Source organism: Rissa tridactyla, chromosome 1, assembly GCF_028500815.1.
Source record: "Rissa tridactyla isolate bRisTri1 chromosome 1, bRisTri1.patW.cur.20221130, whole genome shotgun sequence".
Lineage (NCBI taxonomy): Eukaryota > Metazoa > Chordata > Aves > Charadriiformes > Laridae > Rissa > Rissa tridactyla.
The window spans coordinates 5,675,302-5,690,324 of NC_071466.1; the positions used below are offsets into that span (position 1 = coordinate 5,675,302).

At 47.1% G+C, this 15,023-nt stretch overlaps 1 protein-coding gene across 5 annotated transcripts in view; it reads left to right on the forward strand.

The window, feature by feature from the left end:
* TENM4 (teneurin transmembrane protein 4) overlaps window positions 1–15,023 on the forward strand; it is a 625,745-nt gene that overhangs the window by 585,902 nt on the left and 24,820 nt on the right. For all 5 annotated transcript variants that reach the window (XM_054222439.1, XM_054222458.1, XM_054222467.1 and 2 more), the window contains 2 exons: window positions 6,224–6,396; window positions 10,239–10,474. In XM_054222439.1, coding sequence (XP_054078414.1) covers window positions 6,224–6,396; window positions 10,239–10,474 — 409 coding nt within the window. The remainder of the gene's footprint in view (window positions 1–6,223; window positions 6,397–10,238; window positions 10,475–15,023) is intronic.

Sequence of the window (15,023 nt, forward strand, 5' to 3'; positions counted from 1 at the left end):
AATTTTTTCTCTCTGAGTAAAAAACAGAGATAAATAACTCTTATTAGCTTTAGAGGAGCAGCCACCTCTTGACTCAGAGAAAAGCTAGCTTACTGCATTAATAACATCACTTTATCACCTGATGATATCTCAGGTCATACACTGAGTTTTATGGGATTTGGCGACGTCCTTGGTTTAGAGTAGTTCAAGTGAGGCTCTTTCTGCTCCAGCAGAGTACGAGAAACACAAGCCACCTTTGGCTTTTGCTCTCCCTCCTCTTTTAGCAAGATTTCTTTGCTCCACAATTTCTTCATGATAAAATAATTAGATTCTCTTCATCGTTCCTCTGAAGAAGTTACAGTGAAACTCTGGTAAGTGCCACATAAAGTAGTACTTCTGCAGTACTCTCACTAAGTTGTGAGGTTGTGTTTTAAGCCATTGGCCTGGCCTGAAATGAATGTCTGGTGTCAGAGTTTAGTTGAGAACCAAGGGAATTATGAGTATCATAAAAGATAGAGGAGAGAGAGATCTTCCTCTTCTCATTTGGGCGGTCGGAAAATTCTGCAGGTACTGGCTGTAACCTGGCCTGGTGTCACTGGGGAGCGGGCTTGCCTTCATACATATTTGAGTAGTATCGGTTTCTCTCTTACAGATTTATTTTTAATGTTGTGTTTAATGTTGGTTGAAAAATTGTGAAGAGTCGGCGGGTGCATGTCTGTATAATCGCACACAAAATATAGTTTGCAAAGTACATTAGGACGCTTTGGCACTAAATGCAATATTATTATAGTGATTTTTTTTTCCAATCTATTTGACTTGTAGTTTTAAAAGGCTGATGAAATGTGAAAAAGCTAAAATGAGGAAACCGAGAGACTCGGGCAAGGAATTGATTTCTGAATAGACGGTACTTAGGATGCTCTCTGTAATTCCCAAGGGCCAGGTCTCTACACAATGGTAATGTGATAAATGAAAGCTCTGAATGTTTACAAGCTAACAATTAGGCCTCATAAGCACCAAATACCATTTTAATTCTGTGCATTGAACCTTAGCTAAATACGTTTCCAATTGGGAATGGATGGCAACGGCTTCCTTTGCTGGCCTAATAATTGTCACTGTAATTGTAAGTGCGGAGTCTTTGCGGCAGGTTTGAATGGGAGGCAGCAGCTGTGTTAGCAGGTGATGAATTCATTGCTCCGAGTGGCTGCTGTGTGCGCTCCTGTGTTTCAGCATTGCCTTAATTCTGGTGCTTTCAGAGCATTTGGAGAACACAGGAGTCTTAGGCTGCGATGAAAACTGGCCCACCCCTAAATCCCGAGGCTGTGGAAACAGGCCTAGGCAGCTTAGCTGCAAAATGAGGTGACTAGGAGAGATTTATCTTACTGCAAATACCAGGGCGCGCCTGCAGCTACGTGAGAGCCTGGCCTTCCTCTCCCAGCTGAGGATGTGCCCTATAAGCACCTTTATAGGGCTGAAAGCAGAGGTAGAAGGAACCGACTCGTTTAACTCATTAAGCACATTATCTGCTTGGCATGTGGCAGCCTTCGAGCCGATGCGTCCTGGGAGACTGTGGGTATGTGACAGATGATCTCAGGTATGTGCTGCGTGATTTCTATCAAGGGAAAAAGGGAAAACGCTCCAGTCCTGAGCAAAAACAGAAAAGAGAAAAGGAACTGCTTGCCAAGAGGAGAGTGCTCTGTGTGTCCGTGCTAACTGGCTTCCCGCACCTCCTTGTGCATTGCCACCACCGTGCTAAAAGGAGCTTCTGTCTGGACGGGAGTGTTTTACACTTCATCTGCCACCAATTAAAAATAATAATAACAAAAATGGGAACAGGCTAATTGTGCTACCTTCTCGCATTTCTCCCTTTGTAAGGCATGGCCTCCTTCCAGCTGCAAGTAGGTGAGCTGTCACCCCAAAAGCGAGTGCTTGGAAGGTCCCCTCCTCGTTCCTGGGCAGAATCGCAGCAACTCTTGCAAATGCAGAAAACACAGATGGTCCCAGGTTACTTCTGACAGAGGCTGATGGGGTGACTAAGGAGGTGCCAAAATTCTAATGTACACTTGCAAACATCTTAAACCAATTCCAGCACGCCCTTCCAGACTGTTCTGGCCCAAAAAGAGCCTTGACTTCTCAGGACCCAAAGTCCCAGATGGAAATCCTTGCCCTTGGTGAAGTTGTCCCCTGTAGTGTGAGTTTTGTACAGCTGTAAAAACGTAACCGTGAAAATTATGCATATGTACTTCGTCATTTTGACTTAAAAAGAAAAATATGTGCACGAAGGTCTAGGCACCGTCACACTCTTTCGTGGTCTTTTTTCTTGCCTTTTTTACCCATTTTGCACAGGAGGAGGTTAATGGCATATTTGCCTATTTGCATATTTGCAAATGTTGCGTATTTGCCCAACGGAGAGGCGGAGACTGATTTGTGAGGGTGCTGGGAGCTGGATGTCCAGGAACAGAGTTTACAGAGCTTGGTGTCTGCTGATGCTTCTTGGGGCCCTTAAACTGAGTATCTACAGGGGTTTTAGGCTTTCTTTGGAGCATGTAAGGTTTTGTGGTGACTCTCAGCGTGGTGCTGTGTGTTGTTCAATTAGGATAAAACGTATGACTTAGAGGACATTGACTCGACACTTAAATGTGAAATAGCAGCCATGTCCATCACATGAACAAGCTCTCTGCCTCCGTCCTGGCTTTTGCTGTCCTTCTTTCCCTGATCCGCAGACCTGCTTCCTTTCACACACCCGTATTACACCAAACTCACCCCGCAGACTTCAGTGCAGGACATCTAGAGTTGTGCCATTATTTTTAGGAGGTGAATCAGGCTCTGTTTCAGGAGCAGCTCATTTCTTAAAATTTAAATAGAGCAATACAAACAGATCCCTTACAGTTGCTAATACCACCAAAACAGAAGTCATAGAATCATAGAATGTGTTGGGTTGGAAGGGACCTTTAAAGGCCATCTAGTCCAACCCCCCTGCAGTGAGCAGGGACATCTTCAACTAGATCAGGTTGCTCAGAGCCTCATCAAGCCTGGCCTTGAATGTCTCCAGGGATGGGGCCTCCACCCCCTCTCTGGGCAACCTGTGCCAGTGTCTCACCACCCTCATTGTGAAGAACTTCATCCTAACGTCTGATCTAAACCTGCCCTGCTCTAGTTTAAAGCCATTGTCCCTTGTCCTATCGCTACATGCCCTTGCAAACAGCCCCTCCCCAGCTTTCCTGTAGGCCCCCTTCAGGGACTGGAAGGCCACTAGAAGGTCTCCCTGGAGCCTTCTCTTCTCCAGGCTGAACACCCACAACTCTCTCAGCCTGTCCTCGTAGCAGAGGTGCTCCAGCCCTCTGATCATCTTCGTGGCCCTCCTCTAGACCGTGGTGTTAAATTCAGATCCATCTTCCTTAAATTTTGGAGTTTTGGGGATCTGAGTCTACCCTTACGGTTCAGACTGCTTTATATATAGAACTATTGATGTCGTGGTAGAAAGAATCTGAGGTGTCACACAATGCACCTTTAGCAATAGCAGCATTTTCTCTGCTCAAGGGAGAGACTAAATCATGTCCCTCGTGCCCTGTCTGAGCAGATGAGGTAAAGTTGTCTCCTGTGATGTTTTCAGTTTAAGACTCACGTACGGGTTTAGGAGGAGACGTGCAGATGATTGTGCAGAAAGCACAACCAAAACACGTACCTGAGTGCAAACAGGGCAGCCACAGCCACGGAGCAAAGAGCTCGGTGCTGAGAGCGCTTCAGTCCTGGCTTCTGCAAGATTCCATTTAGATCCAAGCTGTGTGCTGCTAGCTGCTTGGAAAAGCTTTAACTGGTCCCTGCCAAACTCCTGCAATGCAGTCCTGAATTCATCCCTTTCTTTTTTTTTTTTCCTTTTTCCTTCTTCTTTTCCATTTCACAAGTGGCTGACTGATCGCCAAGATCGTGGAGGGAAAGGGCAAGGCTGCTCCGTCCTCCATGCATGGATAATCCCATGAGTGATGGGCTGACACTGCGGAGGGCCAAATGCTTTCTTCTACCTTCCTGCCTCCCCCTTTGCCCAGTGGGCAAGAAAAGCCTCACATGATGGTGTCTCCAAACCCAAGGGCTGGAGAGACTTGCAATGAGTTCACCCACTTAGTCGCTACACACTAAATGTTAAACTTGGGCAAAAGTTACCTTTTCAACCAGCCCTTCCTCACACTAAGTCACTGCCAGCTTATTGTCACAAGCGAGGTATCAGCACTGTGTACAAATCTGGAAAAAAGACAATGGAAGAGGAGACGAATTTCTCTCTGCCTGTACAATGGCTGCTCCTGGGTCTCTTATGGGTTGTACCTTCCCTTCCCCTTCCCTTCCCTTCCGCTTCCCTTTCCCTTTCCCTTCCCCTTTCCCTTTCCCTTCCCTTCCCCTCTCCTTTTCCCTTCCCTTCCCCTCTCCTTTCCCCTTCCCCTTCCCTTTTTTCTTTTCTTTTTGTTTGGTTTGGGGTTTTTTTTGTTATTAGATGGGGGTTTTTTGTCTTATTCCCCAGCTCAGAGTAATCCTGAAGAGGAGGATCAAGAGCTCCTCAACCATCTGCTCCCTCAAAGGTCTGATCAACTGTATCCAGACCCTCTCTAACACATTTCTCTCACCTATTCTGAAAAACATCGTGCAGTGGGGTTTCCAGCACTCCAGAGTGCTGGTCCGCTGCTTGGAGCAACCATGGGCCTGGAGAATGTTCTCCATCTTCTGACCTGAACCTTCCTTGTTTCCATTCAAGCTGGTTACTTTTTGTCACATCCTCAGTAGACATGACAAACAATTAATTATAATCCTCTTCAGAACAGCCATTGTCAGGTTGGCATCTTCCCACTTCCCACTTCCTTGTTTCCCCTCTTCTAAATCAACTAATTTCTTTTGGCTTTTGCTCTTAGATCATATTTTCTAAGCTTCTTATTCTTAATGTATTATTTACATTACCTTATCATTCTGAGGAGCGGTGCGTTTCACTGGACGCTGTGCTCCACCAAAGGCTTACCACTGGCTATTGCAGGAGAACGAGTCCTCTCTGCTCACCCACCATTCGCTTTGCATCCCCGAGTGATATGTTTTCTTGATATGATCTTCTTATATATCATATAAATCATTCTTAAATGATATGCGGGCAGCACTTGAAAAAAGTCAAACTTTTGTCACTGATTGCTTTTGCTGGAATTTTTCTACTGTTTCTCCCTAACTATTTAAATATCCTTTCCCTGAAGGTCCATCTCATCAGAAGGTCCAACAGCTCTCCGGAGATAAGCCAGTAGAGCTTCCTGCTGCTCTCCATTTCAGTCTACACCACAAAGGTCCCTTGCCAACCCTCTGCTCTTAGCTCAGTCTCTGACCCAAGGGCACCCTTTTTGCAACGCTGCAAATGGGAGGCAGGACGGTGTGTTTGCTCTGTCAACTCGGGAGGCTGCTTGACACAGATGTCTGCTTCTCCTTTGATTGAAAAATAACCGCCCAGATTGTTAACTGCTGTGGGACCTGCATGTATGTAGCTTATTTCATCTGGGTCCTGGTACACAGGTGTCCACATCAGAGAATTCTTCCCAGATGGTGGTTATGTTGGCTCCCTCATTGGAAAAGCCAAGGACACAGTAGGGGTGAAAACTGGACTGCTTTGTTACGCTTTTAAATCGGTCTTTCCAGATGGTCCTGGGAACAGTAAATGGTAGGCATGGGAGTCTCAGCTGTGCTCAGGGCTCTACACCATGTTCGCAATAGACAGTTCTCTACCTGATGTGACCAATCTGACAGGTCCTTGCTTCTACCTTAACATTCGCTTTTAAAATAAGATAGGGAAAAAAAAATATATTAGAAAAAAATTGCTGAAGAGCTCAGGACACAAGCAGACAAAACAGTTGGTGGCCTTCAGAAACTCCTGGTTCAGGTAGACAGGACGCACGGGCCAGTGCTTTTCCATAAGTCAGAGCACAGTGGATGGGAAAAAAAGTTACTCTTGTAAACAAGAAGCACAGCGCAGGTGATAAGTATCAGAAAAATGTTGTTAAAATACTTATTTAGTAATTTTCTGTTCCTTACTTGATTTTCTTCAGCTAAAAGCTGTGATTTTCTTCTCATGAGGCCAAAAAAGTCAAGACAGCGTGACAGCCTGACAATACTTTTTCCTCTGGGAATAATTTGGGTGAAGACTTCAAGACTTGGTCTGTGCTTTGTTGGATGATTCCTCTATGCCACCCTGTTGATGCTGTTGACTTCACTCCATCCTCCCTTTCAGGTATGACAGCTTTGGGCGCCTGACCAACGTGACCTTCCCTACTGGCCAAGTGAGCAGCTTCCGCAGCGATACCGACAGCTCCGTGCATGTCCAGGTGGAAACCTCCAGCAAGGATGATGTTACGATAACAACCAATTTGTCGGCATCGGGAGCCTTCTACACCCTGCTCCAAGGTGAGTTGGGCCACCGTCCTTCTCCCGGCCAACCTGCACACTATGGATTATCCATCAGGAAACAGGCATCATCTTGATAATCCCAGCACCAAAAATCACCTGCATTCTCAGCACCCCAGAGCTCCCCACATGCTGGTGCAGATGCACACTCACACCTACTTAGCCGTATTCCCTAGTGCCGTGGTTGCTCTGCAGCTGTTTTCTGCTTCATTCTCAACCAGTCTCCTTGCCGTGCAGCCCTCATGACGTACAGCCCTCCATCATCATTACCATTATTGTTATAACAAAAAGGGTTGCATAAATCTAGCCGCGCTTCCAGCTGACCCCTTTGCTTCATACTCTTAATGGCTTCTAACTTCACAGTTACTCTCCTTGTGGAACAGGCTTCCAGCTGGTTGCTGGAGATCTCTCTGATTCTTTGTTCACTGGCTGTTCAAACATTCACAAGACAACATCCAGAAAAACGACGATCCCTGTCCCCAGGCGGCCTGCATTTAAGTAGAGGGATGGTATGAAGAGGCACAAAGGAGGATGGAGAGGTGGGCAGCCAGGGTAGGCCTGGTGGGACCAGTTTGTGGCTCTTGGAAATGAGCACAGTTCTGCCAGTGATGTAGAGGATTGATGAGTTGGAAGAAAAGGGGATGAAGTGGGAAAGAAAAGAGGAATAAATAGCAGGGGAGCGCTGTGCTGACATACTGGTAGGGGCAGAAGTTGTAGGGCACAAGCCATGACAACCTGGATCTCCAAGTTCTGAAGGCTGAAGCCTTAAGGTCAGGGTGAGCCTTCCCTCCTGCTCCCTGGGGCTTGGAGGAAGGAAAAGGACCATCAGACTTTGCTTTCTTCACTCCCCAGCTCTTATCCACTTGTAGTCTGTGCCTGACGGCGATGGGGTGCCACGCATCATTCGTCGTTGTGAGGAACAAAGTGCTCCAAGTGAGAGCAACATGTTCCAGAGTCACATTTGTTCCCACATCTCTGGGACACACATTTCCCTCCCCCTCCCTATAATAGCAGCAAGGTTTCCTAAAAGAAAGCGTCTGCTATGCCTGAACACTGCCTTTCCTGCCTCTGGAGAGGGTGGCTGAGAGGGTGCCAGCCCCTCCAAGCCATACTCACTGTTCCTGGAGGGGTACACAATGACTTTCTTATTCTTTACTTCAGCCCGCAAAGCAGATCCAACCTACCCCGCCCCATCCCATCCACTCACATTAAAACGTCTGGCAACCGCACAGACACGAGGTTGGCTTCACCTCAAGAGCCTAATTAAGCAATAGAGCCCGCTGTTGGGGGCCCGTTAGTGAGATAATTGACTGCAATGTGATTTATGCACCCAGAGCTGAAGGCACAGTTAGATAATGGTGCCACGGTCAATTATCTCATTGTACTGCCCTCCAGCACAGGGGCATTCTTGCCATCGGGACATGCAGTATTACAAACAGCTTAACCATCTTCGGAAGCATAAAATTACGAAAGCTGTTTGGGTCTGAAGAAACTCACTTGTCTTAAAATGAAGATCTAGATACCGTTGCAGCAGAGGTGGCCTGCGACCTGCTGAGGGTGGCTTTCCCACAGGCCTTAGGGACTGTGAATTCCCAAACTGAGGTAGCGCTTTGTTCACGGCAGCACTGCACAAACTGGCCACTGGAGTTGCCCAGGGACGTATTGAGCACAGCTGAAATGTAATTTGCCTTCCAAGTGCCTCTCCAGTGGATGGAGCTGGAGCTGTCCTCAAGGTCTGTGAGTGTCTTGCTCACTCTTGTTCTCCAGGGAAAACGCATGTTGCAGATTCCCTTTGCATGAGAGGTGCTCCTGCATTTTCCTTCTGGACTCACAGCTCTGGCCAGCTTTCACAAATCCTTGGCGAACCTTTTAGGAAACCTGGATCACACCGTGATCACAGGTGAGATCTGAGAAGGCATTTTCAGAAGGTTACAGATTCCTGTAGGGTGGATTTGGGAGCCTCTACGACTAACAGGCACCTCAGCACCTCTGTGGGATTTTGTCCTCTGGACTAATGACAAAGTGAGCATTTGTTCAAGGCCAAAATTGGGCACTAGTGCCCTATTGCCAAAGCAGCATAAAATACAGCATCCAATGGCACCTGGATTTCACGTAGCTCTCAAAAAAAGCATTCCAAAGCCCGGCAGGAGCCTTCTCTTGGGAAAATGTTGAAGGTAGAGGATTTACGTTCCCCACACTGTAGCACGCTGCTGGTGACAATCCACCGTAACCCTCTGCAGTGCTTATGTGGCACAAAGGGAACATCACATGTCCAGACGCTCAAGCTTTCCCCTGCTTCCTGGTGAAGGATGAAGGAGAGAGGAATATATGAGCTGTGCAGAGGTATTTCACTGATGTGATTTAAAGCGCATCTCCTACCACTTTCTCACCAGACCAAGCATCTAAGAACAAAAGTGTGACAAACAGCTGACTGTCCCCCTTCTCTCCATTTGCAGAATGAGGTGTGGAGTGGGTTTGATCCTGCTGGAGTCTATGTCAAAAGACCATCAACTTAAGTACTCAGTGCTACAGCTAAAATAACTTGGATTTACACTGTGGACCACTGCTGTATGTTTATAGTGGCAAAATCCAGTGCCATAGCAGTTCCACGCCATCACTACTGTGTACAGTAGGTTGAGTTGTGGCCCTGCTGAGATCAGTGTGGCAAGACTCCAGCTGGCTCCAACACCAGCAGGATCAGACTCACAATAAAAAAGACCCAACTGGTGTCAGATTTCCTTTCCTAATTATACCAAACTGTGCTCTTTGCTGATCTATTTCATCCAGACGAGAGATGATAATTTCGCTGTGACCTTGTTTCCTGCTGAGCTATGGCAGAGCAACTAGTGAACAAAACCCAACTTGCTTTAGAACAGAAAAACAATTGACATGAATTTTTAACAGGGTGTTTTTATTCACAATTAGGTATTTATCGCAGCCTGGGAGACAAAAATGGTAATATTTTCCAGCTTTTGAGGAGCTTTAGATAAGGCAGTCTTTGTATAATGTGCTTTTAAAGTCATTCTGCACTGAGCAAGTCTCATGCTTTCTTATTCTTCATGAGCTCCTCTGTGCAGAGAGCAATGCCAGCTGGAGGTTCAAAGGACAGGGTTGCAGCCTGCCTAGTTCCTGAAGGATAAGGAAGGGATATTGTACTTCTCTTCCACTCCTGAACTCCCAAATCCTGGCCTCAAAACCTGCTGATCTTTCAGGAGCTAGTGGAGGCCAGATGTACGGAGCTGTGTGGGAGCTTAGTGCCTCTGCTTTCTCTCCAAACACGAGGACTTGGGTTGCCTCCTGAAAGCTTTCCCGAGTGAGAGGGTTTGGCTGTTGTCTGGGGAACTGGTTAGCATTAACTCGCGGTGCAATTTCCTGTCACTTGTGAGATGGTGAATAAGCTGGGGAAAGTAGGTGGCCCCGCTTTTTCATATATTGTAGTGAAATTGGGATCTTTAGGATATAAAAGCGTGGAAGGTTTTCAGCCAGGCTGTGATTTAAAACAAATATCTCACCACCCAGCGTTTTAGCCTAGAGGAAGAGGTTTGAATCATGTCCTTGGCAAGGGTATTACACGGCTCTGCCACTGGTGCCTTTTTTAACCTGTGTAAGACTTTTCTGCAAGAATTTGAGGTGCAGAACCTCATCAGAATGAAAAAGACGTTGTCCATCTTTACTTTCACAGGTGAAACAAATGTTTTACTCACTGTGAGTGGGATGGGTGAGTGACTGTGTTTGGTTACAACCATCAGAAACGCTGAAAAAGCCTTGGGTGAGGGAGCAAACGAAAGGCTGGAGCTGTATCATTGGGCAACCATTTGAAAAGATCTCTTTTCTCTCTTCAGACCAAGTCCGAAACAGCTACTACATTGGTGCTGATGGCTCTCTCAGACTGATGCTCGCTAACGGCATGGAGGTGGCCCTGCAAACCGAGCCGCATCTGCTGGCTGGCACCGTCAACCCCACGGTGGGGAAGAGGAATGTCACCCTGCCCATTGACAACGGCCTCAACCTCGTGGAGTGGAGGCAGAGGAAGGAGCAAGCGAGAGGGCAGGTCACCGTCTTTGGACGTCGGCTGAGGGTAAGTGAACAGCGTGAGCAGTTTGGGACTCCATCAGTCCCCAGTCTCATGACAGAAAGGGACGAGGATGATTCGTGTCATCTGCAATAGGGATGAGGCTGCGGGACGGAGAACCAGCTGTGTTCATCCTCAGTGACCCAACCTTTATGACTTGACTATATCCTCATGCCTCCTTATGTGCTGACATTCTCCTACCCATCACGGGCAGCATTGCTGATTTGCCTACAAGTCCTCTGCGTCACTGGGAATGTGTGACCTCCCGTCAGACACCGCGGGTTTAACCATCAGGTCAGGCTGTTTAAGCAAGCAAGGAATGATCATAACTGTAACATACTGCACCAATTAGTGTAGGTATTTTCTACCTGTGCTGCTGACAGTAATAGACCTGAGCATCAAAAGTTTTGTTAGCATATAAGGACAGGCTGAGAGAGTTGGGGGTGTTCAGCCTGGAGAAGAGAAGGCTCCAGGGAGACCTTAGAGCTCCTTCCAGCCCTTAAAGGGGCTCCAGGAGACATGGGGAGGGACTTTGGATCAGGGAGGGGAGCCATAGGATGAGGGGGAATGGTTTTAAACTGAAAAAGGGGAGATTTAGATTAGAAATTAGGAAGACATTCTTTACTCTGAGGGTGGTGAGCCCCTGGCCCAGGTTGCCCAGAGAAGCTGTGGCTGCCCCATCCCTGGAGGGGTTCAAGGCCAGGCTGGAGGGGGCTTGGAGCAACTTGGTCTAGTGGAGGTGTCCCTGCCCAGGGCAGGGGGGTTGGAACTGGGTGATCCTTAAGGTCTCTTCCAACTCTAACCATTCTAAAATTTATGACTACTGTTCACTAGGCAGACTCAGAAAAATCTCTACGTTCCTGAAACTTGCCAATCTGTTGAGCCTGTTGTAGAGCTGGACTCACAGGACACAGCATCAAAATTGCCGTTTTTCCCCAAAAGTGTTATAAACGGCTCCAGCCTGATGGTACTCTCTCCTCCAGGAGCGCAGGGTCCTTTCTGTGCTTGAGACTGAGGTGTTTTGAAAACATTGTTCCGCACAGCGCACCGCAGACTTATCAGGGCTGTTTAAAGTTCTTGCCCGATAAGCCTGTAATTCCTCTGCTAACTGCTGGCAAGGCTGATGACTTGTAATAGCAAGTCCTGCACCGTCACCCTGTACCTTGCTAGTCTCAGAGTCACGGGCTGATGAGCGGTTCCTGGGAAGCTGCTCAGCACCTGGCAAATTCAGACCCTCTGAGAAAAAACGCTTAGTGCTGTCTAATGCCACCACAGCAAAAGGTCTGCAGCTATTTATTCGCACTTAAGCTTTGCAGGAAATATTAATGCTCTGGTTTTGGAATATGTGTTTCCCAGTCCTTGCTCCTCACCTCTCCCTATTCCCCGCGGTGTGACCCCTGCCACCACGGTGTGATTTCTTCCGTCTCTCCTCGCTCACACTTGTCAAGTATTGCTCTTCACCCTCTCCAGCCCAGCCTCTGCTCTTTTCCCTTTGCATTAATAACCTCATATTTTGTTACCAGGAGAAAAACCACAAACAGTAGTGAAAGCTGAAGCTGCTTCCTCAGTGGGAACTGCTGTACATCTGCAGATCAGTTGCCATCAGCCTTCTTGTTTGGTTTGTCTTGGGTATTTTATTTTATTTTATTTTATTTTATTTTATTTTATTTTATTTTAATAACTAATGAAATTACCAGACAGGCCTTCTTCTGAAAGAAGAGAGCCTCCTGAAATCTGCAGCTGTGTCACAGCTATTTGGTGTTCAAAGCGGTTTCCACTCATTTAGCCGCAGCTCAGCTGCCCGTGTCAGTTTTATCTTCCAAAATTTTCACAGTAGATTCAAACACGCAATGCGTCTTTGTTTTAGATTGTACTGCAGTTGGAAAAACACTTGCAAAATGAGTTTTTAGGCTGGTTACTTGTGTCTATATCTGTGTATACTTGTGCCTATAAATCTGCCAGTGTTTATTCACATTTTGAGCCTATCAGGGCCCTTGTAGTGTAGCAGAAGAGCGTCTTACACGCTTGAAGGACTCAGTTATGGCTCTCTTCAGGGGTTCAAAGTAGCTGTACGAGAAGTTTTAAGCTGCCGGTTCGTACCTGCATGGCAGCATCTGCACCCCGGAGACATAAACCTGCAAGGTGCTAATTGCCTCCCTGGGGACTGCCCGACATTTAACATATTCTGTGTGTCATGTTCTCCTCTTCCCTCGTACCGGTAATTGCTGCTTAGGGAAGTTAAGTTCAACACAGTTTTGTTCATTTTGGGAAATGTTACCATTTTCTGCCATATGTGAGTAGATCACCACTTTCCCTCTCCCCTCACCCCACTGCTCCCGTGAGGCAGCAGTAAAGACACGGTGCTCCGTGGGGAAAGACCATGCCCAAAGAGGCTGCTGCATCGCTCCGTGAAGCCTTTAAGATGAGGAGAACAGGATCTGACCACTGTAAAAGAGGGAGTTGCCCCGAAACCAACATCCTTTCTGCTGCCATTACATGAATCCACATTTTATGAGTTGTGGCCCTTCCTCCCATGATTGCAGGGTGTCCTTGGGGACTGGTGACCTGTTGCCATGAGCTCGACCAGCTCCCAGCATGATGAGGCCAGTTTCACAGCTGCTTCCTTGACCCTCCTGAAGAAATAGTACAATGCACGTGTTCCTTTATTGCAGGGATAAGGCACAGGGCAGGGACTTCTGCATGGATGAAGGGGAAGGAGCCAACCCTAATGCCTTTTTCCCCGTCCCATCAATGCTGACCTGGCTCTGCACTCGGCCAGGCAACAGTAAAGCAACACAAATATATTAAAGCAGCCCCTTTTCCTTCTCATATCCCAAACACCCCACGGAAAGTTGCGATGCTCTGATCCAGCCACCCAGCAGTGAGATATCTCTGCAAATTGGCTGGCTACCAATGAACCCATCGCTGGCCAACGGCAACACAGTCTCCATCTGCAGTGAGAGCGTTTGGTAAACTCTGCTCCAAGGAACTGAGCTCTCTCCTTTTTTTTTTTTTAAAACAAACTTGAGTTTTTCAATAAAGGATGTAAAATTATCTCTGACAGTAGAACAAATAGGACAGCCAAAAGAGACAGAGCTGCTGGCTCAGCTCTTTTATTTATTTAACCATGGAAACTCCTGTTGTAATTCACTTTGTTTTTCCCAAGACCGTGGCAGCAGGTTAATGGTGGCATCAAGACCTGGTGTCCCAGACATCCCCACTACCAGCGTGACCGGCGAGGTCTCCTGGGATATTCTGCTGACCATTCCTGGTGTGTTGACTAACGGGGACAGTCCAGCATCACCTTCACGATTTCTGCGAGGTGTCGAGGTCTGGATATGGCCACCCCGACGGTTTCAGCAATTCACTGGGGAAATTGCTTTGTAGGCGGCTGTTTATCACAGGGATGTTGTTGGCTCATGGAGTTCTCATTGCAGATGTATTGTTTGCCCTCCTCTGCTGAAGGTTGCCAGAGTGTTTTCATGAGAAATCTTCCTTTTTTGTGCTCTTGTGCTCCCAGGGAGATCAATGTATGTTGTTTAATTATAATTTAAGAGCTCCATAAGAAGCATTGGAGAAATCAGAGATGGTGGCATGTTTATCCTCTTGCTTTTACAAAGCGAGCTAAGGGATTGAACAGAGTTCTGTGGAATTTGAGTTTGGGGCTAAATTTTGTTTCTCACACATTACAGAGGAGAGGTCAATTACACTATGAACTATGGATTTAATTTTAACCTGTCTCAGTCCTGTGCTTGTCAAACACTCTGAGAGGCAAAAGCTTTTTGCAGGAGTTTTTCAGACCCTGTTCCAGGATAAGGACTCTGGGATGTAGGATGGCACCTTATTTAGCTGCACACCATAAAACACAGTTATTGGACTGAAGCCCGCAGCCCTGTCAGTGCTGCTGCAGAAAATTCACTTCTATTCAAGGCATGCCCTTGAACAAGGATGAAAAAGATTTAGCCCCTGTTCAGAGGCTGTCTGGCAGGGTAGGGTTCACTTTGCCCGTCACCTTGAGGGGCAGTTGTTGGCACTGCAGCACTTCTCGGGGAAAACAGAGATTGCATGGAGAGGGCAGGAGAAAACAAATCATTAGGAAAAAAAAAATCATGAAAAGGGAGACTGGTTCCAACTAGACCTGCAGAAATTGCTTGCCAGAGCATGGGGAGGGTGGAATGACTTAGGGCACCAGTAATGGGATGCAGAGATTTGGACTGAGTTTAAGAGCTATCCTGGGACCTGTTATTTGGTTCTTCCAGCACGGTGAATGGCACCGCTGCTGGCGTACGGATCAGGGAGGCCACTTTCAGCCCTGGAAGAGCTCTTTCCAGCTCTCTTGGCAGAGACCAGGAGCAGAAGCAGCTGCAGCTGCCGGGCTGGAGCTGCTCTGTGCATAGGCGGAAGGCAGAGATGCTATTCCTTCCTGCTTTGCTATTTTTTTTTTTTTTTTTTTTTTGGCAAGCATTTGCCACTTCTGTTTCTCCGTTTATAGCAGCAAGCACCTACGAGAGATCAAATTGCTCTGTTAGTTACATATGTGCATCTGTACTTAGAG